Source organism: Aythya ferina, assembly GCF_964211825.1.
Source record: "Aythya ferina genome assembly, chromosome: 20".
Lineage (NCBI taxonomy): Eukaryota > Metazoa > Chordata > Aves > Anseriformes > Anatidae > Aythya > Aythya ferina.
This window is the reverse complement of record NC_140318.1, coordinates 4200807-4227981: the sequence shown is the minus strand read 5'-3', so window position 1 is coordinate 4227981 and position 27175 is coordinate 4200807. Positions and strand designations below refer to the sequence as shown.

The following is a 27175-nucleotide window of genomic DNA, read 5'->3' as shown; positions in this document are numbered from 1 at the left end:
ACTGCCGGGTGGCCCTGCAGGAGCCCGACGCTGCTCAGCCCCACTGGGGAGGGGAGATGCTGGGAAGCTCCAGAGAGAAACCATAAAAACGTGGGGATTGGGAGGGCTAACGGTGATTTAAGCGGTGCAGTAATTAAACACGGTGTTGGGTTTGGAGCAACCTGGTGGCAGCACCCAGTAGAAAGGGCAGGCGCTTGCTGGCTCTCTTCTATCCCCCTGCTTTCACCCCAAAAAGACTTGTACCCTCCTTAACCTGGCTTTCCAGCAGCACCGAGCTCTGCTTTCCCTGTGTGCTGCCTTTCCCTCCCTGGGACCTGCTGCCCAAGGAGCACCCAGGGGAGGTCCCAGCCCCGGGGTCTCAGCTCCGCCAGCAGAAAGCAGTGGGGATGCAGCATCCCCCCCCCCACCTCTCCGCACCCCACAGGGGTCGGACAGGCTCCAGCAGCCCAGAAAACCATTTCTCCCCCTCTCCTGACAGCCCTCCGCTGCTTTCTCCTCCCAAGATGGTAGCTGCCAGTAATAGCAGGGAAAGTAACATCCAAGCTGGGAAAATAACATGTTATTTTCCCAGCGGTGATGTCAGAGCTTGTCACGCTCGCCGGCTCGGCAGCGGGGTGGGCAGGGCACGCCTGGACGTCCCCACGCGGCCACCACCGGGCCTGGCTGTCCCCCTGGGGCTGCAAAAAGCCCTGTCCCCTTCGGGGGGGCAGCTCTGCCCTCGCTGCTTGCCATGGGATGGGGCTGTCCTGGCTGGAGACACCGACCCGTGGGCACATCCCTGACCACGTCCATCCCCATCCTCGGCACATCCCAGGTGCTGGCACGGGGAGGAATTGTTTTTTTTTGCCTCTTGGCATCTGGCAGCACCCTCAGCCCTGTGCGCACGGGGTCCCCACCACGCTGCGCCCCCCCGGAGTTGAACTCTCCAGAGGGTTTTTTCCCCTTTCAGACAACCCCGAGCCTCATCCCCAAAGACAAAAGCGCCACGAGCAAAACCCTGGGAACCGCAAAGCGCACGGGGACGGGGACGTCCCCATCACCGGGCACTGGGGACACCTCTGCTCCCACAGAGGGGTCCCGCTGCTGCCGAGCCCCCGGCGTCCTTCGGCAGCACTTAATCCACTACAAACCCCACAAAGCCCTCGGCCAAGGCGTGGAGGAAGAGCAAACAAACAAGGCAGGGATAAAGCCCGGCGCTCGAGGAGCGGCCGCAGCGCGTGGCTGGATTTTATTTCCTTCCCCACTTCTCCTCCGGCCGGCCACCTTTTCCATGATTGCATTTCACTCGTCGGGGGCCCCGTAACAAAGCCATCACCTCGGCCGCCGACTCCGGGAGACGAGTTACAATTACAAATTACCACCACAATTAGCGGTGGTTCTTCGAGAAATTAGAAAGGGGAGCGGGAGGCCCACACGCGATTGATTGCTATTCAGCCTGCTTCGCGGTGACCTTGCTCTGAAGACGATGATATTCCTTTAGCCTGGAAACCAGATTAAAAAAAAAAAAAAAAACAACAACATAAATTAATTGTAAATTAACAGTAATAACACACATTTCCTTTCAATTAATTTAAGCAGAATGAGGGGGGCGTGAAGAGCAGGCGTTTGTTAAGGCCTGTACAGTTTAATTATATTTTTTTTTTTTTCCCCCATGAGATAATGTAATTAATTTATCTTGGAGGGGTGGGGGGACATCGCGGATCGGGGAGAACAAAGCGGTTAACAGGCAATGGAAAAATTAAGAGCCCATTATGTAAATGCAGCATGTTTTACAGCATTTAGCTGGGGGGGGGGGGGGGGGAGGTACCGCGGGGTCTGAGAAGTAAGTAAAATAACGAGGCCGGGTGCTGGGGAAGGCTGTAATTAGGCAGGGCTGGGGCTCGGGGAGGCTGTCAGCGTCCCGGCGGTCGGTGGGGGCTCGGGGCAGGGCTGAGTCCTGGGGGGGACGGAGGGGGGGACCCCGGGAGGAGCCCCCCACACCGACCTCAGCGAGTTGATGTTGATGAAGCCGGTGGCGTCGGCGGGCTCGTAGTCCCCTTGCACGTTCATGCTGCGGAGAGAAAAGCGGTGTCACCCCTGTGGGGACGGGGATTTGGGCTGTGCCCAGGGACCGCGGGGAGGCTGGAGCTGCACGGCCACGAGCAACCAGGGCACGGCACCACGGGCACGTTCGCTGGGTGCCCTGCTTCCCCGCTGCAGCCCCAAATGTCCCTCTGGGGTGACGCCTGCCACGCCGTGTCCCCAGCCATCCACCAGCCTCGGGGACATCCCCGTGGCCGTCCCGCTCCGGGCAGGGCACCTCAGCCCCAGCACATCCCCTTCCTTCCCCCAAAATCCCAGCCCCGATGGCTTCCCACTGCCCCCCAAACCCCGTCTGCCTTCCCAGAAACTGCAAACCTTAAAGGAGAGGGGGGAGAAAAAAAAGAAAAAAAGAAAAAAAGAAAGAGTTTACAATGATTTTACCTCCCCTGACGGGCTACAGAAAAACCTCTGTGCTTTTATTTTTGCTCATTCGAGTGGTTCTGACCTGCTCTATAATTACGTTACTTTCTACCTACTGTGCAGAGGCATTTCCACACAGCTCTGCCTCTCACAGCTTTCTCTCGGGTTCCTGTGACGCCGTCACTCAAAGGCTTTCAAACCAGCGATGTAGAAATCAAAAAGAAAAGGAAAATGGTTGGAGACGCAGGGAGAATAAGTGCCCCTGCTTTTCTCTCCTCTCTTTTCCCTCAGTCCCACCCCCCTCCATCCTCCTCTTTTTTTTTTTCTTCCCTCTTTTTTTTTTTTTTTTTTTTTTACTTTATTCATTTAATCTCTCCAAGTGAGAGTGCGAAGCATAATGAAGGGTTGGGATGGATTATTAGGAGCTGTTGATTTTGAGGGGGAGGGAAAGGGGGAAAAAAAGCCAGAGAAGAGAAAGAGAGAAGATAATTTGACATTTACTCCGACTGATCTAAACTCATTCGGGTGTATTTATGGCTTATAAAGTGTTTAGAGAGATTGAAAGGGGCTGAGGGAGGGCCGGGGAGGGGGGGGAGCGAGCAAGCGAGAGAGAAAACAACGCGAAGAAAAGGGAAAAGCCAGAGGAAAAATATATATATATATAATATTGACTCCAAAACACGGCTCGTGCTTGGCTGGGAGGAAAGCACGGGCTGTCACGGGTGGGCTGGTGGAGAGGTGAGGGATGGGATGGGATGGGATGGGATGGGATGGGATGGGATGGGATGGGATGGGATGGGATGGGATGGGATGGGACCCCCGCAGACCCCGTCCCCACTCACCTCACCAGCTCCTCGTTGTACAGGGAGCACGGGGACGCCCTGCCCAGGATGGAGACGTGGCCCTTGAAGACGGAGAGGCGCACGGTGCCCGCCACCGCCTGCTGCGAGCGCGCGATGCAGTGCCGCAGGAACTCGCCCTCGGGGCTGTGCCAGAAGCCTGCGGGCACCAGGCAGAGTCAGGGGAGGGGTGGGGAAGTTGGGGGGCTCCCTGGGGACGTGGAGGGTGTCCCCCCAGCAGGCTGGGTCCCGCTAGGAAGCCCTTAGGGGGGTGTTTAAGGAAAAGGATGGAGTTCTGGAAGAGGGGAATGAGGTGCAGGGATGGGCAATCCCAGGTATCGTCCTGCTCCATCACTGCCCCCCCATGGGGTGCTTCCCCCCCACCACTTTCAGGGCAGTTTGATTTTCCCCTCCCATCGCTGAACCCTCCTTGGAGCATGGGGTTTGGGGGACACGGGCAAACCACATGGGTGCCCGTAGGGAGCTAGCCACCGTCCTGTTCTCCACCTAACCCCAACCACAGCAATCAGCCCCCTTCCCGCCCCCCCCAGCATCCCAATCTGAGCACTGGGGTGACGCACACACAGTGTCACATCCCCCAAAAAGCCAGCAGGGCAGGCGGTGGCACGGCCACGAGTTGAAGCCACCGGGAGCGCACGGAGGGGCCGTGGCCCTGCTGCTCCTCCCGGGCACCCTCCTGTCACTAAGAAGGGTAATTAGGCAGCGAGCCCTCCAGACCCGGAATAAAGCCTGGGAGATGGAGAGGGAGATAGAGGGGGAGAGAGAAAGAGCCCATTCAGCGCCCCCCGGCCATCCCCTGCGTTATCTCTCCCATCTCCCTGCCTGCACACCGGTGCCCTCTCACCTTTCCTTTCCCAGCTGGGACTCAGGCTGAGCCCATTAAAGAAACAAACCCAGGCTTTTGTTGGCTCCCTGTGCCGGCCTCCCTGCAAGGAGGTTTTGCAGTATTTGCCATCTTTTTCCCTGCTTCTGCTGGGATAAGGTGACGGGAGGTGGGTGCACGGCTCAGGTCTGGGGATGGAACTGGCACTACGTGGGCCTGAACGTGCCGGGCACTGGGGTGAGCATCCCACTTCTCACCAGTAAAAGCATCCCCGGTGCCCTGAACCCCTTTCAGCACAGCCAAATGGTGCAGGGCCCCCTTCCTTGCACATGGACAACTCCACCGGCCGAGGGAATAAACCCCTCTTCTGGGTAAACACACTCCAAATAAAACTCTTCTAATGCCAGGGCTGACGTAGGGCTGCTGCATCCCCGCAGCAGGGAAATAAAAAAAAAAATAAAAAAATAAGATAAATAAATCCAAGACATGTTAAAATAATAACCAGCTGCTTAAAAGCTGGCTCCGGCAGCTCCAGGTGTGCGGAAGCCCCCTCCCTCCTCGCCCCGCACCGCCCACAAATTCCCCCCGTGCAGTGATCCACCCTAACGCCTTCCCTGCTTTGTCAGCCCTGGACATCCCAACCATCCCAAAACCACGTTGTGCAGGCAGACAAAGACATTTTGGTACCTGCGGGACTGACCCTGCCCTCCACGATGGGATCAGTGGGGAAGGTGAACCCTAATCCTCCCGAAATCAGGGGCTGGTGTCCATAATGAGGTCTCGCAGGATGGCCAGCTTGAGAGCCTGGCCACCTGGGGCCAGGAGGGACCTTGCAGCACATTGGGGCTCACACAGGTGAGCTGAGGGATGGGAGGAGAGAGAATGGGACCTCGAGGACAATGCTCAGGTGTTCCTTAAGCCTGGGTGTGGACCGAGGGACCAGAGCCTAGCAGCTAAACCCGATGTGCCCGACACAGCACAAGCAGGCGGCGGTGCCAGCCAGCCCACACGGCTGCAGCTCTGTGTTAAAACCCAAACAGAGGACACAAAAAAGCTCTGCCAGACTCGCTGCTAGCTCTGCGACCAGCTCCGCACACGCCAGCTCTGCTGGAAGCCAGCCTGCACGCCTCCAGGCTGCCCCAGCCTTCCCTGCCCTCGGCACCCCTGCATCTGTGCCCAGCTTTGCCAGCACTAAACCACTCCAGGATAACTCCTGGTGTGCTCAGAGCACTCCCAAAGGAGCCACGAGGTGCCCTCGGTGATGGCAAGCCCCCAGGCTGGTGGGAGAGGAGCTGCAGGACATCCCGGAGCCCCTCGCCCAGCGGCAGGAGCAGCCCCTGCGAGTGGTGGGGATGGAGAAAGAAATCCCCCGGCACCCGCGTGGCCCCTTCATCCTGTGCTGTCACAGCTGCGAGTGTTTGGGAATAAATGGTTTTATGCTTCAGCTACAATAAATGAATATAAAAATGGCAAAATCTAACAAAAGCAGCCAGGGGCTGGTGCAGCATCAGGGAGCCCAGGGGAGCAGGGGCTGCCATCCGAGGGGAAGGTGGCTCTGGGAAGTCACCGGCGGCGCAAAGCCAGGCGCTGCTGCGGCCCCAAAATCAAACGGGGTCAGCCTTTAACAGGCACTGATATTAAACAGCAACCGAGGGAAACTCAGCCCACGCACGTGGCTGAGCAGCCCCGCATCAAAGCCTCCATGTGCGCCCCAGGAGGAGGGAGAAGTGCGTGATTTCTGTCCCTGTCCGTGGGTCCCAGCCGGCGTCCCCTTGTCCCTTAGTGTCCCCATCACCCCCCGGCCCTGCCGCACTGAGCAGTGCCACTGTGTGGGTGTGCACAGCACGGCCTGGGGAAGGGGTTTTGGGGTGGGTTTTGGTCAGGAGGGGGCTGCCACTGCCCTGAGCCCACTGCCCTGGTGCCAGGGTGCTGGGGGAAAAGGATGGGGGAAGGTTCGGCCAGGAGCAAGCAGCGTGGGGATGAGGGGCAGGAGGCTTGGTGCTACAGCCGGGTGTGCTGCCTGGGCCAGGGTGATGGCACCAGGCTCGGGGGGATGCCAGGAGCATCCCCTACCAGGGATCCCTCGTGGAAGGCGGCATCACCTCCTGCCAGCAGCCGTGGAGCCCTTTTACCCCAACAGCAGGGTGTGGGGATGGGATGCTCTGGAGCTCACTAAATCACAGAACCCCAGACCTGTTTGGGTTGGAAGGGACCTTAAAAGACCACCAGGACGAATCCCCCTGTCATGGGCAGGGACATCTCCCACAGGACCACGTGCCCAAAGCCCCATCCAGCCTGGCCCTGAACTCTTTCATGGACAGGGCACCCACAGCGTCCCTGGACATGAGCAAACCCTCTATTTTTTTTTTTTCCCCAGGTCTATCTTTGACAGCCACACCTGAATTTTGTCACCCCGTGGGGCACGCTGCAGGGCCTTTACGTACCGTTGTACACCAGCTCGGAGAATTTCAAGGAGAGCCCCTGTTTGATTTTCCGCACCTCCCGGTCCATGGTGAAGGCCTCGATATCTAAATGCGCGTGGTATAGGATCGTCCCCGCTGGGGTCTCATAGATACCTAGCCATTTTTCCAGGCAGGGGGAAAAGCAGAAAAAGAGAGAGAAACGAATGAGACCAAAACTGTCAGCAAATGACAAAAAATAATGACTTGGCTGACAGAAGGAGCTGTGGTCGAGCGCATTCAGTCCCAGCTTGCTGTAAAATGCATCTGTCATTATATTCATGCTGGGGCCGAGACAGTCCACTCCGCACCTTGCGGAGAAAATTTCTAGATTCCCCTCTTTGAAGAGGCACTCTGACGAGGCTAAATGACAGGGTTTGGGAACCGATCCCCCCACCGATCCGTGCCCAACGGTCTGCTGCTGAAAACCTGTAATTAAGCGAACGACGCGGGGCACAAGGCGCGGGGAGCGGAGGGCCTGAAGTACCCTCCTCTCCCCTCGGCTGCCAAGCCAGCCCCGTGCTGCTGCCGCAAAGAAATGAGGGCCAAGAGAGCAGCACCTCGGCCGGGGCTGGTGAGACCCCCACCAGCCCCTTCCCACCCGCCTCTGGTTGTGGGGAAGGTGCCGGGTTGGAGGGCGGGGGAATTATTGTGGGGTCAGGGGGCAAAAGCCACGGGGAAGGCACGGAGGGAGAGCTGCTGCCTTTGTTCCGGCCACTCAGGGTTTGTGTGCTGTGGAAGGGGTTTAAATCTTGTTTAAATATGATGGAGACCACACGGGGCTTTTGCAGACAGCGCCTGCCCTTGCTCGGGGTGGTTGCAGGGTCACGTCCCTGTGCCCTGCATGTGGGCACCGTCCCCTCTCCAACTGGGTACCCACACTGGGTGCCCGGTTGCATGGCCCTGGGAATGGCAAAGGGCACCTGCACGTTTTGCTGGCATGCACAGGGACAAGCCTGTGGCCCTGAAAAATAAAAAATTCTGAGCTCAGCGATGACAGAAGTTAGAGGAACGCTGCCTCCAAATCGTTGCCGAGAGCTGCTGTTGGGCAGCCTCAGTGAGCTTCGTGGTGCTGGGACCTGCCACGGGGCACACAGCTCAAACACCAAAATCCCCTGGCCCTTCAGTGAAAAGGCTGGAGGAGAAGAGCCCCCTGCCTTTTCTCAGCACAGCCAGCAGCCCCAGGACCCCCAGGCATTACGGTGCCCACGCTCACACCACAGCGGGCACAGCTCCTGTTCTGGGGGCTCAAACCCCCAAGCTGCCTTCACCAAACCTCATCCCCACCAGGCTCCTAAAAACTCAGCGTCCTCCAGGCACGGGATGGGAACTGACCAGCCCCACGGGGTCCAATTCCCTCCTGTTGGACCACACAGCAATTCCCCAGCCCCATCCCAGGGGGTCCCCAAGGACCCATCCCCACGGGCACAGCCCTGCACGGGGGCTCCAAACCCTGGCTGCATGACCAAGCCCCCCGCAGACACAACTGACATCCCCCCTCCTTCCCCTTAACGCTAATTTGGGCTGACCAAAGGTTCAGCTTTGCCTCCTGCCCCTCTCCACCCCCCAGCTCGCCCCATCGGAGCGGTGATAGCAGCACAGGGACCGCTGTGCCGGGAGGGGAGGTGACAGCCGAGCTCCCGGAGACACCTCGGGAGTGACACTCGCAGCGTCTCCAAGTGTCTATTTTCATCTCCCCGTGTTTACAGGAAAAAAGACAGAGGTGTCAGCCACGCAGGCTGCCGGAGCTGCAATCACCCCGCAATTACTGCTGGGGAAGGGGGGCTTTGGAGAGGGGGGGGGCAGCCCCGCAGGCAGCTGCTGCTGCTTAAAATTTGCTGGTTTGTAAGCTCCAGAGCCTTCGCTGCACCGAGCGCGGGTGGCAGCCTGGTGCTGATGCTCGTGGGATGGGACATGGTGTAGGGGAGGGTGAGGCCACCCAAATCTCTCCCCCACCAGGGCAAATATTTGCAAAGTGGGTGCAGGATTAGGAGAAGAGGGTGCGGGTTCAAGCAGGGCTTGCTGCTGGCCTCCTGTGTCGGCGCGGTGCCTCGTGGCCTCGCTGGGGGCATCGATGGGGAGGAGAGAAAAAAAGAATAAGAAAAGAGAGGAGAAGCCCCAGCTGAACAGAGCTGGGCTCTTTAGGCAGCAGCCCTCCCCTCCTTCCTGCCTCCTCCCCACTGATTTCATTAACTCCACTTAATTAGCCCCCCTCCGGAGTTAAGAAGATAATTTGGTAACGAGGATGGGAACGGGCGCAAGGGGCAGGGAAGGCTGGCACTCGCTGCCCTGCCCCATCAGCCCCCGTCCTCCCAGTAAAACAAACACCTCGAAATCCAGTTAACAGGGCTTAAGGGGCTGGCACAGGCAAGCCCGGCACGCCCCTCGCCCATTAGTCCTTAACGAATTTCAATTAGGAGCTTAGTAAAAATCAATGCAAATGAATTTCCCCTTCCCAAACCGTGTGGGTTCAGGAGGTGATGGTGAGGAGGGAAGGTGGCCCGGCGGGGCTTATGGGGACCTCAGCTGTCCCCGTGGCCACGGGCAGCCCCAGTGCCGTGCCCATGCCTCAGTTTCCCCTGGTGAGCACGGATCCTTGGGCTAACGGGGTCCTGGTGACCCCACAGAGCCCCGAGCTGGTGCCACCAGCAGGGTCACCGCATCCCATGGGATGTTATGGGATTGTCACCCGTGAGCCCAGGCCCTGTCCCTCTTGGTGCTAACACCATCAGGGGTCCGAAATGCTACCAAAAGTGGCTCCTGGCCACCCCCTGCACCCCAAAACCCCCGGAGAGGCAGGTTCCAGCAGCACCCCCTGCTCCAGCCCCATCCCCACAGGGGCTCCCCTCTCGCTGAGCACCCTGGCAATCGTGGGACACAAGAAGAGCAAACTGGGGGCAGGATCCTACTCAAAGAGAGGGAGGAAAGCCCAGGGCAAAGTCTCATTTCCCCCTCGTTGTCCCCAGAAACCCGGTCCTCGCCCAGCAGGCAGCGCTGCCGCAGAGCCCTCCTGTGCCGGCACACCAACACGGCAGCGATCGCTCGGCAATGTCACGCAGGAGACAAACGTGACAGATAAATGGGGTTTGGAGAAATTATTAAATGCTGCAAGGGTCACTAGAGCATGTCAGCGGCTCTTAAAAAAAAAAAAAAAAGGAGAATTTGACAAATTACTCAGCATCTTGCATGCAAATGTGCAAGCTGGTGAGTGCGGTTTGGGGGTTGGTTTTGTGTTTTTTCTTGTTGGCTTTTTTTTTTTTTCTCTCCTTTCTTTCGGTTTTAATTCAATTCTCCAAACTCTCACCGAGTGATTTGGGGTTTTGTTTCTCACCTTCCGTGGTTGATGCTCCGGCAAGGTGCCCGGTGCCCCGCAGCAGGGGCTGAGCGCCGCCACCGAGCCCTATCAAAATATTTGCTCGTGCCCTGCCACAGAGGGCAAGTTTAAAGAAAGGGAGCCTCTAATTAGGTATTAATGAGATTTAAAACAAAAGAGCAGGGACAAGAAGGGGGAAATGGTGATGAGCTGTCTCGTTACTCCGCTCTACCAGGGGCAGCTCGCTGCCTCCGGAGGTTTCCGATGGAGCTGACCCCCAGGGGTGATCGATACTCAGCCACAGCCCCGAGAAGGCAAAAATAAATCAAGGGATCGGCTTCCAAAAATCTTGGTGACTTGTGTTTGCCTCCCACACTTTGTCCCTGTGTCACACAGCCCCGTAGCAGCACCCTCCCATGCGAGCTGAGGCTCACCCACCAAGCCCCAAGCAGGGCGGTTTTCCCCTTGTGCCAGGTGCCACCCCCAGCCTTGGGGTCTCTGGTGGCACTGGGACCCCTGGGCTGGCACAAACCATGGCACTGGCAGCGAGGGGACAGCTGCCTTCATAAAAAATAACAGTAAGAAATCCTCATAACCTCCAAATCCTGAAGGAAATGGAGCAGATGAGGGCTGCCAGTGAGGCCAGCACCCGAGCACCCCAGCGATGCTGAGCATCCGTGAAATCCCACCAGCGTTTTCCCCTTTTTTTTGGCTACTTTTATGGCTGGGATGGCACTGGGGGTCAGTGACCACTCACCTCTGGACTTCATCCCCACGAAGCGGTTCTCCACGATGTCGATGCGCCCCACGCCATGCTTGCCCCTGCGGAGGAGAAGGGCCCAGGGGCGTTGGTAGGGACCCCCAGGTCGGAGAGGTGAAAGGCAGATTGTTTGTTTTTTTTTTTTTTCCTTTTTGCCTCCTTTTTGCTCTGCCACCCTCTCCTCTCCACATTTGCCATGGGCAGAGCCCCGTGGCAATGGGGCCAGCGGAAAATAAACTGGGCAAGGGGATGGGCACTGGGGACTGGTGATGCTGCAGCTGTGTTCGTGATGGCCAAAATCATTGAAAAACCACTTAATTAACATTTAAAAGGAGAACTACGTGGCAAAGCTCAGTCCCATTCATCTCCGGGGAGTGTAAAGGTGGAGGCACAGAGGAGGGCGCTTGGCACTGGGTGGCACTGGGTGCTCCAGGAGCACTGCCCTGGCTCCTGGCACGGGACAGGGTTATCCTCGACCCCTCAGGGCATGCTATAAATGCACAGGGAGCAAAACCCTAAATCCCCCAGTGCTCCCAGCCTTGGCATCAGCGTGGCACAGCGGGGACAGCACCGTCACCACCAGGGACGTGCCCGCCCGTTTCCACCCCAAACTGGGGACCCTTGGGGGAGGAGGCGGGGGGCCGGGTGGCACTCACGCGATGTCGTTCAGGTACATGAAGAGCTCCAGGGCCGAGCGGCGAACGGCCCTGTCCCCGACGTTGGTGACCTTCACGGGGACACCTGCGGAGGGAGGTGGGCAGGATGAGGCCGGCGATGGTGGGATCCCCCCCCCGGCATCACCCTGTGCGCGCTAAGGAGACCTGACAGATATGAACCCTAAATAACTTCTTAAAAAGGCATATCCAAGCTGCTGCCTGGGGAGAGGGGAGCGAGGGGAGGGGGGACCCACCTCGGGAGAAAAAGCGAAATAAATAAATAAAAAAAGGCCATAAAAATGTCCCCCCTCACCCCCCACACCCCGCTGCCCACCTCCACCCCTCTCTTTCCCTTCTCTTCTTTTTTAGGGCCTGTGAAATTGCAACCAGGCCCTTAACTAATTGAATTTCACGCTCGGCAATTGTCTTAGGGCGCAGCACCTTCTGTCCCACCAGCCCCTGGCGGGGGGCTGACAAACGAGCCACCCGCCGCCGGGGGGGGGCACACGCACGCACACGCACGCACACGCACCCCGTGGCGGGACGCTCCCTGGGAATTCATTATTGCACTTTTTTTTTTTTTCCTTTAAAAAAAAATAAATTTAAAGGCCCTGGGTGGGATGGAGGAAAGCCGGGGCCGGGGAGAGGGTGGTGGCGGTGGCGGCGGGGGGAGAGGCTGAATAGAAAAAGAGGCATTTTCCTGAGCAGTGTGAAATGAGCAATAAATGTATTAGGAAGCTGACAAGGGGGCTGCGGGGCCCACAAAGAAAAGCGGCGCGGAGTTGGAGGCTAATCTCCCCTCCATCTGCCCTCCTCATTACCATCGGGCGCGCTCGCGGTTGCCAATCAGTGCTCAATGCCTCCCTTTCGAGCCTTTATCACGGGGCGCCCGCGAGAGCCGTGGCTGCTGACGGGCTCTGTCAGCTTCCCCCGGCCTAAACCGTAACCCCCCTACCCCCGCCTCCTCTTCGCCAGGGGTTTATAAACTCGGTTGTAAATTGCTATTAAATGTAAGTTGCGGCAATAATGAACCTTAAGCCGCTTCTCGCCCGGGCCCCCCCCTCGGCGCCCTCCCCTCGCCCCGGCTCTTTCTATTCTCGGCCTTCGCCGGGGCATTGGCCGGGGTCCGCGCGGCGGAGAGCCGACATTGTCGGGGCTGTTGTTGGCGAAAGCTGCTTAGCCTTTAAAATAGTTAATAATTAGATTAAAACTTCAAATAAATTAACTAGGGGCTGAATGGGGAGCTGGGAGGGAAAGGGGGGTGGGGGGGGGATCGGGAGGGGAGGAGGATCGGGAAGCCGGAGCCGGGCTCCCACCAGCCCTGGGGGATGCGGGGAGGAGGTGGCACCTCGGAGCAAGGGGGTGGCACCAGGACACCCATGGGTGGTGGGGTGGGGGTTCTGTGTCCCCTTTGCCAGGCTCCAGGGATGGGAAGGGGTGACCCCCCCATGATGGCAACCCCATGGTTGGCCCACGTCCTGCTGCAACGCTGGCCAGGGCCACCTGCATGTCCCCAGGGCCACCTGCGTGCCACCCTGCAGGACAGGCCACCTGCACCCACTGCTCCGGGATGCCCAGGGAGGCATTTCTCTGCCCGCAGGGGGGTCCCAGTGCCCCCCGTTGGAGCCCCATGGGACAAGGAGTCACAAGGGACGTGCCCAGGCCCCCCGTGCCAAGCCCCAACGTGCTCCAAGCGCTGCCCCAAGTTGCCGTGCCCCAAGTCGGGGCTCGTCCCACCTCCACCCGAGGGATGCTCCAGGCTCACCAGGGAGCAGGATCCGGCCCTAAAAGAGGAAAAATCACCAAGGGCAGGCTGGGGGGAAGCTCTTACCCTTCTCAAACTCGATCTCCAGGACATCCGGCGTGTCAGGAGAGGTGGCCGGGTCGCAGGTCTTCGTGTAGAGGCCGGGGGGGGCCGGATTCTGCAAGGGGGGGGAGACAAGGGAAAGTCGGTGCCGTTGGCACAGCCAACATCACCAGCATCCCCAGACCTTGGCACGCTTCACCCACTGCCCCCCGTCCCCATCCCAAAGCGAGGGGGACGCGGCGAGCGCCGGCACAAAGCAGCGCCGGAGCCGGCGGGGGCCCCAGGAACAAAGGGGCCGAAGAAATCAGACAATTTTTCCCCTCAACTTGATCTCATCTTTTTCTTCGACGCCCCCACAGCTGGAGGTGGAATAGCTGCGGAGAAGCAAGTCAGGCAGGGAAAAGTGCGACTTTTTTTCGGTCAGTGCGGAATAAGCCGGGCTGCGGCCCCGCCGCACTGACCGAAAAAACGAATGAGGAGGCCTGACCCCAGCAGGTGCTCTAGTCGCATGGGCTCTTTCACGGTGTCCTCGAGGTTAATACACACGGGAGGAAGACGGAGGAACAAAGCAAAAACCCATTTCAGAGCGCATCAACCTTTATGTATATTTTCCCCCAAGATTTGTCGCCAAAGGAGCATCTTATCTCCGCCAGAGCCGGGCCGCGGGGGTGACGGCAGGGAATTGAAGCACGTACCAGATGAAGGAGGAAAAAGTAATAATAATGATAATAATAATAATGAAAAGCTTTCCGTCCCGGAAAGCAAATGCTTTGCAATTTAGTGAAGCTAAAGCATCCCTCGTGGCTGCTGCCCCAGCCAGGTGGGCACCAGGCTGTCACGGTCACTCGTGGTGGTGGCACTGCCTCTTGTCCCCTGTGCCACCAGGGAGGGGACCCCAGCCGTGCCCACACACAGCCTCCGTGCTGGGAAAGGGAAGAGAGGGGAAACTGAGGCACAGAGAGACCCAGACACCTGAAATAGGGGAGAAAAGAAAGGAGGCACCAAAGCCAGCTTGTGGCAGTCAGTGACAGCCACACCGAGCCCAAACTGCTCACCCAGCCACAAAACCCGTGGGATTTGGTCAAACTCCAAGGGAACATTTCCAAAGGAAACCCATCCACCTCTACACCCACCTCCTCTCTCTTCTTTGCTCCAGGTGGCTCTTCGGAGCATCCCCATCCCTTTGAGAGGCTCCAAGCCTCTTTCTGCTGCCCCGTTTAACGCCAGGTGAGCAGGAGCATGAAAACCATCCCCAAAACCCCAAGCAGCTTCCCACTCTGGGATCATCCAGCTATGTCCCTGCCACACAAAACACCCCACATTCAGGCAGCTGGGGGTGGAGTTTCTCCAAATGGAGCCTCTCTGCGTGTTTTACATGGTAATAAATTGGTATTTTCCTCCAACAGGTGAGAGCTGGAGCCCCTGGCACTGGGTCCTGCCTGCGGCCAGCCCCGGGCGCAGCCTCTCCTGCTCACATCTCCTCCCTCCTGATCCTCGCCACCGAGCAAAACTGGATGAGGTAGAAAACAGGTTAAAAACCACCAACAACAAATAAAGTGCAAAAGGACTTGCTTGAAAAAAAAAAAATAAATAAAAATGTTGAGGGGAAAATTAATTTCCCTGCGGAAATTTCACCTAAAATTTAAGACATGAGGAGTGCGTTTTGGGGTGAAAACTCCCCTTTACTTTTGGCTCCAACGAATCCCCGAGCCCGGCCGTTCCCAGCACCCCGTCCTCCTGTCCCAGGAGCGCATCCCGGGGCGCATGGCGCTGCCCTCCCGCCGTGCCCCTCCGTTGGTGCCCCTTCCTCTCTTTTTTACACAACGCACACGCGCGCGCCTCCCTCGTGCCCCCCAAGCGCGCGCACGCACGCACAAATTACACGGGCTGCGGATTTCAATTTTACATCAGCTGGCCTCTCCTAGCCCTGATCATACTGATTAACCAGAGAAACCCGCTGGAGATGATGAAAAACTTGGAGTTCAAAAGGAAGGACGGGGGGGGGGCGAGAAATGGAAAGTATTAAAAACTCTTTACTAAACATTGGAAGTCAAAGTCAGGTAGTTTCCAATTTTCTAAGCCAACTATGAAAACCCCTATTAGATAAAATAACTAAATAGAAATAAAAGTGACATTTGGCTTGCATTCCATCATTACGGTGCGAGTCTGTCCTCTTTTTATTCTCTCTCCTAAAAGCACAGTTCAAATGACAAATAGTTTGTTGCAGTGTATCAATGCCTCCTATTTATCCCGCCCCGCAGGGGGGCTAGTCCTGCAATGTCATCTTTAAAGGGGAGAGAGGAAAAAAAAGAGGGGGGGAAAAAAGGAAGAGTGTGTGGAAAGAGAGAGAGGGAGGGGGGGAAGAAAGAAGCAAGAAAAACGGGGCAAGAAGAGAAGAAATTGGAAGCAAATGGTCCATGAAGTAAACCATGATGCAGAGCTATCGATGCCGCAAATGGTTTATTCATCCGGCTGATATTGTTGTGCCCGGGACTGAATGAACTCTTTCAGAGTGCCATATGAAGTTAAAGCAAGTAAATTTCTATCTTTCTCCGCATTAGCTGCCTCATTGCCCTTCAATCGGGCCTCACAGAGGCAGAAAATAGCTCAACCATCTGCTTTCAAATCCCTCCCTTTGGCAGGTCTCCGGGCTTTGGGAGGGGACCCTGCCGCGCCTGGCACCCCGGCCACCCTCATCCCGGGCTGGGAAGGGGCTGGAGGTGCCACCACGCTCGGCACAGCCCTGTCCTGGCTCTGGTAGGGGGGAGACGTGTCCCTGACCCCCCAGTGGCTGCCCGTGGTGTGGGGGAATGGCCCATCGTCTCCTAAAGGGACCCCATTTTCTGTGCTGCCTTGGGGACGAAAGGCAGGGTGCGGGGCGAGAGGTGCGGGGTGCCCACGGGGTGCCCGTGGGGATGGGGGTTCCCAGTGGGGCACTGCAAGGGGAAAGGTGCCCCTCTGGAGAGCACCGAGGAGAGAGCAGGGTGTCAGCCTCACCTTCCTCATCCTCGCATCCCCATGCTCTAGGTGCATGCCTGCCTGGCCAGGAGCACCAGGGGTCCCCCTGCAGCTCTGCCGGCCTCTCCCCGCGCTAATTAGTGCTGATGGAGAGCTCAAGTGGCCGCCGAGCATCACAGCCACAAGAGCACTGCCACTGCAGGACCACCAGGCTGCAGGCACCCCCATGGGGACCACATCAGGGCTGCCACTTCCAAGCCATTGCTTTACCCCAAATGGAGATGAAGGGGAAGCAAAAGGGACCCTGCAGGCTGCAGGGACGGGGTGGGAGCAGCCCGGACCCCTCCATCCACCCCGGTACGAGGTGTGGGGCAGCCCCGCTCTCCACCAGCACCTTGTGTGTCTCATTGCTCCCTTAGTGCCATCCCGTGACATTTTCCCCTCCGCTGCCATCACCCTGAAACCGTCCCGTCCCTGCTGACACCGGCGGCAATTAACGTGCCGGGAGAGAGGCAGCGGGGCCGGGCGGGTGGCAGGGCCTCCCCCGCCGCACGGGGCCCGCCGTGAAATTGCCAATTAGGCTGCAAACACACGAGACGCCCTCGGCCCTGTAGCTGCCACCCGCCCGTGATCGATTACCTTGGGGTTCTCCAGGATCCCGGCTTCGTAGCTGGAAAGGAAAGAGAGAAAAAAGTCACTGCAGCACCAGCACCCAGCGCCCAGGGACCTGCCCGCAGCGGGGCCACCCCAAAACGCTGCCACCACCCCATGAGGATGGGGGTAAAAGGTTTTAGGGCTCTTTGGAGCTCTTAGCAGCAACCCCGCAAGGAGTGTTGGGCTTTGGAGAGCCCAGGAGCTGCCACGTGGGACACGGGTGGCTCTGTAGCTATAGGAAGGGAGGTTTTGGGGTCAGCCTTGTCCAGCTCGTTGTGGCTCAGGAGGACTCAAGCTCTCTGCTCTGGAGGTGTGAAGGATTGTCCTGGCCTCGCAGGGGGGGACATGGTGGCCCCAGGCTCCGGGTCCTTGCCCCGCAGGAGCTACCTGACTGCTCACCTGATGTGCATGAGGTTCTCGTCCATGCTCCAGGGTGTCTGGGGGGTCACAGGCACTGGGATCCCGTGCTTCTGCAGGGAGAAGGGGGAAACATTCAGCGAGCCTGTGGGGCGAGCCAGCCTCTGCTACTGGCACAGGACCCGGGGGGCTCAGCCCCAAAATCACAAAGGCTCAACCCCACAGGCAGTGGCAATGCTCCTGTGCCTCTGACTGCACCCCATCAGCTCCCCCCTCGATGGGCACGTCGGGGACACGGTGCCCCAACCCCACACCGTGCTGCCAGGAGGGGAACGGCTGCCCCAGCCCCGCCACAAACAGAGGTGGAGCCCCAGGGCATCCTTTAACTGAAGTGATGGAGATGTCAGCAATTTGTGCTTTTTTTTTTTTCCCCCCAGATCCAGGTCGACTCGTTCCCCCGGCTGGGCTCCTCAGCGACAGGAGGTGACCTGGGGACACTTCGCCAGCACCGCAGGATGCTCTCCAGCCTTCAACAGCACCGATCCTCTGCTGAGCAGGGACAATACCTGTGTCCCCACAGCCTCGTGCACACACAGCCTGGCACACATCCCCAAACCCACACACCCCAGGCTCACACCGCCCTGGCACAGCGGTGCCCGGGGCCCCGCACCAGCTGCCTCCCCGGCGTGCAGCGCACAGCACCGAGCCCAGCTCCCTAACAAGGTCAGCGGCGCACTCAATTATCCCCTGACATTTCAATGGGGGAAATTGCCTGTGAAGACGAGGTGAGCACGCAGGGGAATTAGCGGGAGAGGTGACGGCAGCAAGCTGCAGCAGCCGGAGCCCTCGGAGACGTCGCCCTGCCGGCGGCATCGCGCTCCTGCTGCACGCGAGCCACGGCTCTGAGGTTGGGATTGAGGGTTTGAGGCTGGGTTTGAGGGTTTGGTGCTGAGGATCCGGGATCTGGCGGTGCCTTGGGGTGTGCCTGCAGCCCTTGCATCTCCCCGGGGCTCTGCGGCACGGATGCCACCGAGAGCTGAGGAGCAGGGTTTGTTGGAAGATCTTTGTTGGCAGGGAAAAGGGGAAGGAAAGGCTTTGGTTTGTTAAATCACAGTCCTCAACCTACCCCCCAAGAGCACAGCAAGGTGCTGAGATGCCTCCTAAGGCTGCAGAGGGACCAAGCTCAGCCCCACTGCCTGAGCCAGCAAGGACAATTCCCCGGTACAGGCTGTGGTTCTCCACCCTCCCGTCCCAGGCTGTGGGGATGCTGGGCAGCCTCAGCCCGGTCCCACCCGCAGGGCTGCAGGTGAAGGGCTCTCTGCTGCCCACGGAGCCTGCCGGGAGGGCAGGCAGGGCGCATTTGCACTTCAAATGGCCTCCACGCCACAAGCTCTGACTTGCAGAGAAGGCAAAAAGCAGCTTGCCGGGCGCAACTGCTGCTGCTCTGCTGGTTTCTCCAGGTGAGAGTGGGAAAACACCTCTCCCCGTCCTGTCCTGTGGACACGCAGAGCTGCACATGCCTCTCACCCCCACAAAAAACCCTACCCCAGCAGTGCCCTGGCCGCATGCAGAGGGCAGAGCGAGGGCTGGGGGCGCAGACCTTGGTCCCAGCTGGGGACCGACCACAGCGCAGGCATGAGCTTGGTGCCACGCTGCCATCAGGACCTGGCCCTTGTCCTCACCACAAAGGCCTCCTGGTTATTGGCAGAGGCCGTTTCACCTTCATTAATTAATGCTGAGCTCCTTTTATCCTGAGGGGCTGTAATCACAGGCTCTCCCCTTTCCATTATTCACATCCAGCTCACCAAGACTCACCGCTGCCTCTTTTGGACCCGAATGCCCTCAGGACCACGAGCCCTGAGCGAGTCCCTCTCCTTCCCACTGCTGCTCCTCCTGGCAGCCTGTGCTCGTGGGGCCATCCCCTTCACACCCTAATTTTCCACGGGAGCACTTCAAGTGGGGTCCTCAGCATCTGGACCCACGAACAAACAGCCAACAACCCTGGGTGGCTTCGGCCAACCATGCCACCAACCGAGCAGAGAAGTGGCTTCAGGGCACAAGCCCAGCTCCTTCAGCCTCGCCCTGCCCTGTCCAAGGCCAAACACCCGGGTGCACCCAGGATCTCCACCTCCTTCATTAACACCTTTCAGCCCTGCAGGTTGCATGCACGGCGCTGCAGCAGCTTCTTGCTGAAGCAAGGCGAGAGCTGCGCTGCGGCTGCACGGATCCCCGCTTCCCCTGGCAGCATCCGAGCCCCAAATGCCATCGCCTCGTGTCTTTTCCCTGAGCGCCGAGGTGAGCACAGCCAGGCACTGGAAGGATCTGGCCAGGTCTCCCTCCTCCTGCACGTGAAACAGAAAAAAACTCTGCCCCCCCTTTCTATTTTTTTTTCTATTTTTTTTTTTTTTCAGATGCTGAGCATCAGAGGCCACGAGGTACAGCAAGCCCTCAACCCCAACCTCTTCTCTTTGAGCAGGGCCCCAACCCATTTCACTTTCCTTTCCCCATCCCCTTTCAAATGAAAAAAAAAAAAAGAAATAAAAAAGAAAAAGAAACCCACAACAAAACCCAAACCCAAAACACATGTTCCATTTTCCCCGTATAATAAAAACGCCGCGCTCTTAATAACTCCCCTATTTGACAATTTGTTTGGCAACATATGGAAAGCTCTCGTAAACTCGCCCCTCCGCCATACAACAACAGATGGCAAACACAATCCTCAACACGCCGCTCCCGGCGGCCCCGACGTGCTCGGAGGGCTCCTCGCCCCGCGCCGTGGCCCCGCACCTCGCCGTCCCCGCGCCGCCAGGCGAGCCTAGACGGCAGCTATTTAAAAACCCGAAGCAATTTTCTGGTTCCTGCACAGCGCTGCCTTTTTCCCTTTTGATTGATTGAGCCGAGTTGTCAAGCATTTCCATGAAGTCGCTAAAAAAGAAAGGTACCCTGGTGGGCACGTAAAAACCTGATGCAAAACTTCTAATATGTTTTATTGCAACTTGTACTTCAAAAAGGAAGAGACAACAAAGGCGAGCGGATTTGCTTTGTCTGTTATGCGAGTCGCCGAGCTGGGACCCGCGTTTCCTTGGAAAACGGGTTACAATTAGCAGGCAGGTAATTACGGGCTTTGGAGAAAGGAGGGAGGAAGGAGGAAACGCGAGAGGGAAGAAAGAAAACCGCCCTAGGAAAGCCCATCACGGTGCCGCAGCCGTGCCAGGCGGGGCTGGCCGCGGCGAGCGTCCTACCTGGGCATAGTCCATCAGCTCGCGGCGCCCGGGGAAGCGCTGGTAGAACTCGGGCAGCCTCCACGGCGCGACGACCTGGTGGCAGGCAGCAGTGTCAGGCTTGCAGCCCCCTCTCCTGTCCCCCCTTTCCTTCCCCCGGGCAGCCCCCCAGCTGAAATCGAATCTCCCCGCACGAGGGTGGCGTAACCCAAACCCCGACCCCAACGAGGTGCTGGGTGCGAGGGGGGAAACAGGGAGCATCCATCATCCTGCAGCTGCCTGGGTGCTGTTTGCTCAGTGGCCTGGTGGTGTTTGGGGTAAAAATAGGTCGATTAAGGATCTTTACAGCCCCCTCAAGTGCCAAAATGTTGCTTGGTGCAGCTGGCAGCTTGTTAAGGAGAGGCACGGCCGCGCGCATCGGTGTTAAAAGGAAATCCCCCGGGCGGCCTTACCTTGATGCTAGGGCACAGCGCGTAGCAGGTGAGCTCGAAACGAACCTGGTCGTTGCCCTGAAACGCAAATGGGAATGCTGAGGGGTTGCCTGGGAGGGGAGGTGGGTGCCCCACAGCACGTCATGTCAGTGAGGCACAGGACCCCATCCTGCTCCAGCCCGCCCAGCACCCCCAGGAGAGGATCAGGGCACGGAGGTGGGAGCCAGGAGGAAAGATTGCGGGTTTGGATGTGGGAAAAGAAACTGCAGGAGCAGTGGGAACAGGTATTAAAAAAGGGAATATTAAAACCAGGTGACAAAAGGGCAGCTCCTGGCTGTGGCATTGTCCGGGGAGGCTGCCGGTCCCTGGGACTGCAGGGGTGTGATGGCACCCGGGGGTGTGATGGCACACGGGGGTGTGATGGCACACACGTGCACTGCAAGGTGCTGCTGTGCTGCAGTAACAGCTCCCTGCGCAGCCCCACAGAGCCCAGAGGTGCTCCTGCAGCAGGAGCAGGAGCCAAACGCCTGCGGCAGAGCGATGGATGCGCGCCTCGGGGTGTGAGCTCCCTCCAACCTGCAGCATGAGCCTCTCCGGGAAGCATCTCCCAGCGTGAAGCACCCCGAGCTGAGCAGGGGGTTTGTCCTCGAGCACAAAATCTCTCTGACACCACCCCAGGCAGATCTGGGCACCGGGCAGCGGTGCCAGCAGGAGCAGAGCTCCCACGGGCTGATCCCTGAGAGCTGAGCCCCAAGGTCTGGCCCGACCCAAATGCTCCAGGGAGCCTACAAAACCCACATCTGAGTATTTCTGTGCACGCCTTAGAGGGGAGATGAGGATGGGAGGAAGAACTCAGTGGCCAGGAGGCTGCAGCAGCTCGTAATTAACTAGCTCCAAACCTCCTGTTATCTTAATTAGCCCAGGCTGGTGGGGCACTGCTAATGAGGCCAGGATGGTGGGAAGGGGCGAGCCTGGGGGTGATGAGCCCTTCCAGGGGAATAGGGCTGACCAAAACCAATTTCCACCGGCACCAAGGGGCGCAAGGACCCCGCTCCCTCCTCTTGGCCCCGGCCCGAAGGATGCATTTACGGCCGGGCTGCCGAATCCCCGAGGACTATTACGCAGAGGCGAGGGGAGCCACCGAAGCACTCATTTCCCTTACAGGCCCCAAACAAGTCCATCTGCTCCGGCAGTGGGGACACCGCAGATGGCCCACTTTTAAGGCGCTGCGGGCTCAGCCGGGTCGAGTTACCCCCGGTGCTGCCTGCGCCCGCGGCTCTAATGGCTTGGGGAGGCTGCAGAGCCCGGGGAGCAGCCCCCGGGGAGCCCGGTGCTGGTGATGCCCAGGGGTGCAGGGGATGCGGCAGCACCGGGGTGGGTTCAGCCTCGAGCGGGCGTTTTCACGAGGAGGGTGCTGGGCAAGGGTGAGAGGAGAGGAGAAGGATGCAGGGGAAGCGTCGTGGCAGGAAGAAGAGTTATTTTGGCCAAGGAGCAATCTAGCCCCAATGTGGGCACGCCTCTAAGCTGTCCCTTATCTAATGACCCCCTCCTTGCAGGGCATCGTGCCCTTTGGCTGTCCCCAGTCTGATGTCCCCCTCCTTGCAGGGCTTCTCCAGCATCACTGGGGACCCCCAGTCCCTGTCCCCTTTCCACCAAGACCCTACAGGTGGGTCAGGACGGGATGGGTACGTCTCAGGGCCCTGCAGGATGGGGAGGAGGGGGGGATCCAGCCACCCCTGGGTGCGTGCACAGCACCCAAGGGCCCTGCAGAGCAGCCACGTGGGTGGCACCTGGTGACGGTGCCACCCTGAGCGTCCCCGCAGGGGATGGAGGTGCTGGGGGGGGGGTCCCCCTGCTCTGGCTGTTCCTGGGGAAATGTGACACGGTCCTGTGCGTCCCCCCGTCCCCAGAACAAGGGATGGGAAGCGGTGGGGTGGCTGGTGGGGGGGGGCGGGCACCTTTGCTCGAATGAATCCAGGAGCTGCCCGTCTCCAGAGCAGGCGCTGCGCCCCGAGCATCCTTCCCACGGTCTCTGGCTGCCTCTAGTGGCAAAACCTCCTCCCTGCTGCCCGGCACGGCCTCGGGGACAGCTGGAGACAGCCGGGGAGGGCTCAGGGATTGTCCCAACCCCTCGGGGAACACGGGGGTCCTGTGCCCCCCACCCAGCGTCATGGGCACCCCCAAACGCGCAGCGCGGCGCTGGGTCCCCCCCCTGCAGCCTCCTCTCCTGCCCAGCCCGTGGCCAGGGCAGTTTTTAAAAGCTGCTGTTGAAAGGGGTTCGGTGTTGAAAAACAGGGATTTCTGACCTGCTGGGGACCCCGGCTTGCAACACGAACCTTCCCGCACGCCGCCAGGCTGAGGGAACCGAAATTGAGCAGGGAAAACCCAGAAGGAAGTGTCGCAACGGGGCTGAGCTCTGCAATCCCCCCCCGGCACCCCCATAGAACCCACATCTGGGTGCCCCCAGCACCCCAGGGCCCCCCCAACTCCCCAACTCCCCTCACCTTGCCTGTGGCCCCGTGGGCGACGTGCTGGGCTCCCTCTTTCTGGGCCACCTCCACCAGCCCGCGGGCGATGCAGGGCCGTGCCAGCGCGGTGCCCAGCAGGTAGCGGTCCTCGTACACGGCGTTGGCCTGCACGGCCGGCCAGATGAACTCCTCCACGAACTCCCTGCACACGTCCTCGATGTAAACCTGCGGGGACGGAGGGAGCCCAGCTTTTGGGAGGAGAGCCGCGAGGATCCGGCGACCTCCGGGGATTTCGGGTGGCACCCCCAAAGGGTCCCTTTTCCTCCCGTCCTAGGTGCTGCTAAAAGGGTTTTTCTGCAAAACCTCTGGGAAAGGGGCTGCTCGCTGTGGTGTTAGCACCGTGCCCGCACTGATCAGGGGGTGCAGGGGGGGCTCAGAGCCCCCGGAGGGAGGGATGCTGTTACCTTCTTGGCCCCCAGCGCCAGCGCTTTCTTTCGGGCTGCCTCGAAGTCTTCCTTCTGCCCGATGTTGGCCTGAAGGAGGGAAAAGAATTAGTTGGAAAGCTTGCACAAAACTTAACGTGTGCCCAGGCTGCGTGGAACATCCCCTGCAGCACCACAGAAGCCGCACTGGCCAGGCTCAGAGCCATCCAGGATGGGTCCCCCCCCCAGTCAAGGCAGTGATTTGGGGCCGTGCCAACCCCTTGGCTCTGCCCCGATGTGCTGCCCTCGTTAGCAAAGGGTCATTAGGCAGCAGGGACAGGCTGTGCCCCACGGGGCTGGGAAGCTCAGCAGAGCAGCACCAGGGCCACCAGCACGCCGTGCACCCGCAGGGGGCTGTCATTGTCACCCACCCTCTGCCCCCAACACCCAGGGGCTCACCAGGTAGGCGACCACCTCGTAGCCCTGCTCCTTCAGCCACACCAGGATGCAGGAGGTGTCCAGGCCCCCGCTGTAGGCGAGGACGACGGTGCCCTTGGGCTGAGCCATGGTGCTGCGAGGCAAGGGGAAAGGGGTTTGCGTTGTGCTGCCCAGCGGAGGCTCTCCGTCCATCCTCTGGTTTGCTTCAGAGGTCCTCAGAGGGACGATATTCCCAAATCCTGCCCCAAAGGGGAGGCTGATCTTGCTTGGCACAGGGGTGAAACCCTCCCCAGTGTCCCCTGAACCGGCCCTGGAGCTGTCATGGTCCATCTGGGAGCAGAGGGATGGGATATTCCGGCCAACACAAACATTACCCAGGGGATGAATAACCAGGAGGCGAGGAGAGGAGCTCCCCGTGCGTTAAACACGCAGGTTCCAGCAGCTGCTTTGGACAGAGGAGGAGCCCTTCGTGGTGCAGCCCTTGCTGGGACGAGCTCCCCGAATAAAACCAGGGCTCCCAGTGATGCTCAGCCTTGTTTCAGCCTGGGGGAAGCGAGCTGCAGGCAGCACAGGATGGGGCTCACCATGGCACGGGGGTACCGGGAGCCCCCCGGGGCTGCAAGGAGAAGGGATGAGGGCGAAAAAGGAGCTGCAGCACCCTGCCCACAGCCCAGGCTGTGTCTCCTGGGAAAGGGTGGGCACCCTGCCCGTGTGCTGGCTGGCACAGCACCCGCTGAGCACCCGGGGCACCCCGCAGCAGGCAGGCAGCCCCCGGGGCCGCCCCGTGCCTCCCTTTGCCCCGAGGAGCTGCGGTGGCAGCCCCACGGCCTGGGGGAGCCTGGCTCAGGCAAGGAGGAGAAGGAGGTGACCCGGCACATCCCGGGCACGTGAGCAGCACCCCCAGCTGCCCAGCTCAGCCCCGGTCCAAAGTCTAATTAATCGTTATTGGGAGTTTGTCCTAATTGCGCTGCCAGGGCGAAAGCTCTGCACGGGGATTCGGTGCCCCTCACCTTTTGGCTGAGGACATCGAGGACTTCAGCCAGCAACGGGAGATGGGAAAAGATTCAGCACCCTCAGCTTGGGGGGGTCGGAGTCGTGCAGGGGGGATTTTGGGGGCCCCAGTGGCTCTGCTGGCCGTGGGAAGGGGCTGGGGCTGTCCCCGAGGCAGGCTGTGAATGCGGGGCCCCGCAGAGGCGATGCCAGGTGACCCTTGGCCGGGAAGGCAGACGGCAGAGCCGGCCAGATCCCATCCCCAGCAGCTTTCGTGCTCCTGCCAAGTCAGCACAATCCTGCTTTTACAAGGGGGGGAGCGCCCTGTGCCTGCCTGCCCCCAGCACACTGCTCCTGGGGGGCTGCGCGTCCCCACGGCGCATCCCCATTGCACCCAATGGAGCAATGCTCGGAGCCAGCCCAGCACCCCGGTGCAGGATCTGGCCTCACCGAGAAGCAGGGATGTTTGTCAGCCCCATAACCACCCCACAACCATTTAATTCGGCTCCCTAAGCCTGCCCCTGTGCAGGCACCACCCAGCCTTGTGCAACCAGCGTTTCCAGGAGCCCTGGGCGGCTGGGTGTGGGCAGAGCTGGGTCTGTGCCCAGCACACCCCGGCTCTGCCTTTCCCTTCCTCACCAGGGCATTTACAGGAAAGGCAAGTCGCCCTTCCCGAAAGGGGCCAGCCAAAGCACGACGCTGTGCTTAGGCAAACCGCCCCCTGCATCCCCAAAACTCATCCCCTCTGCAGCCCTCGGCATCGCCCAGGGACCCGGGCACCTCACCTCGCCCCCGGGACACATCCTGGGCCATGGGGCCACCCGCAGGCTGCGGCCCCATAAACACGGCTCCGTGCCCACGAGGAAGGGAGAGCCTCAAAATTACGGGATAGGAAATCAAAGCAAACAGAGCGCGGCGAAGTGGAACGTTTCGGGGCTTTCTCAGCCCTGATTATTATTGTGCTGCAGCCGTTTCCTTGTGAGTTAGGGCACGCTTTGTACCAGAGCAGCTGTTGGCTCTGCCCCACAGGAACACCGAGCTGGGCTGTTTAAAACCAGGAAAAAATAAAAGGCAGCGAGGCTGGGATAAAAAGCTTGAGTCTCTGGCAAGGAGAGGAACTGCCTTCCCCCAGGCGGGTGGGCAGAGAGGTCCTGGTGCTGTCGTGGCTGGGACAAGCAGGCTGCAGGGACGTGCTGCTGGCATTGGGATCAGCCTCGGCATCGCAGGCACGGGGACCCCATCCTGACCCCACAAACAGAGCTTGAGGGCACTGGGGTGCTGCCAGCCGGGGTCCCAGCTCCTCTCCCTAGGGGTGGCCAAGCTGGGGACGCTGTCAGGGTGGTGGGGATCACCCCGGGACTGAGCTAGAAGGGGTTTGGGAGCAGCCTGCGCCCCTTTTAGCGATAGGAAGGGGCTGGGACCCCCCTGCCTGGTTAATTTGGGGACCAGCGAGCTCGTGTCCAGCACCACGGTGGCAAGAACCTGAGGCTGGGTGAAAAGGGGACAAAAAGGGGCAGGGGACGTGTCCCACCCAGCAAAGGGCCCCTTTTCCCTTCCACCCCCCACGCCGTGCCCACACTCACCCCCTCCGCAGGACGTGGGAGGCTGGCTGCCCCGGCTGCGTGTCCATCCTCCTCCTCCTCTTCCTCCTCCCTTATAGCCAGCCGTGGGCAGGCGGAGCTGCCGCAGGACTGTCCCCTCCGTGGGCACCATCCCCAGGCGAGGCCCTGCCCTCAGCCTGCCCGGGGCAAAATGGGGCAGGAAGGGGGAGAACTGGTACCCCCAGCCCCATAGGATGCAGGATTTGCCCCGTGCTGGCTCGCTGCACCCCTCAAGGGGCTGTCACTGCTGTCCCCTTACTCCTTCTCAGCATCCATGCAGCACCAGGGGGGTCTCCCCAGGGCCCCACGGCAGCAGAAAGCAGCTTGGTGGAGGAAGGACGAATTTCTTGGAAACCTCTGGAAATGGAGAGGTGCAGCTCCCACGGAGCCCGGGGGCCAGGAGCAGGCAGGAGGGGAGGGGGCAGAGGGGCTGCGCTCAGGGCAAAGCCAAGTTTTCCTTGCAGGCACGCCAAGAACAACGTCAGACCTGGCCCTTTGGTATGGGACACCCATAA

At 59.7% G+C, this 27175-nt stretch overlaps 1 protein-coding gene across 2 annotated transcripts; it reads right to left on the bottom strand.

Annotated features, from left to right (window-relative positions):
- Window positions 1-1184: 1184 nt before the first annotated feature.
- Window positions 1185-26755, bottom strand: ASS1 (argininosuccinate synthase 1). Of its 2 annotated transcripts, XM_084494301.1 has the most exons (15): window positions 26643-26755; window positions 24091-24202; window positions 23674-23742; window positions 23246-23434; window positions 20763-20819; window positions 20332-20406; window positions 17132-17202; window positions 16718-16748; window positions 13145-13235; window positions 11314-11398; window positions 10655-10719; window positions 6570-6701; window positions 3285-3441; window positions 1985-2050; window positions 1185-1481 (listed from the first exon to the last, which is right to left on the bottom strand). In XM_084494301.1, exons 1-15 carry the CDS (start codon window positions 26687-26689, stop codon window positions 1427-1429), a joined length of 1302 nt encoding a protein of 433 aa, XP_084350427.1. In that variant the 5' UTR covers window positions 26690-26755; the 3' UTR covers window positions 1185-1426. The 2 variants fall into 2 exon arrangements, with proteins under 2 accessions (XP_084350427.1, XP_084350426.1); XM_084494300.1 differs by lacking the exon at window positions 26643-26755 and having other exon boundaries at window positions 24091-24438.
- Window positions 26756-27175: the final 420 nt, after the last annotated feature.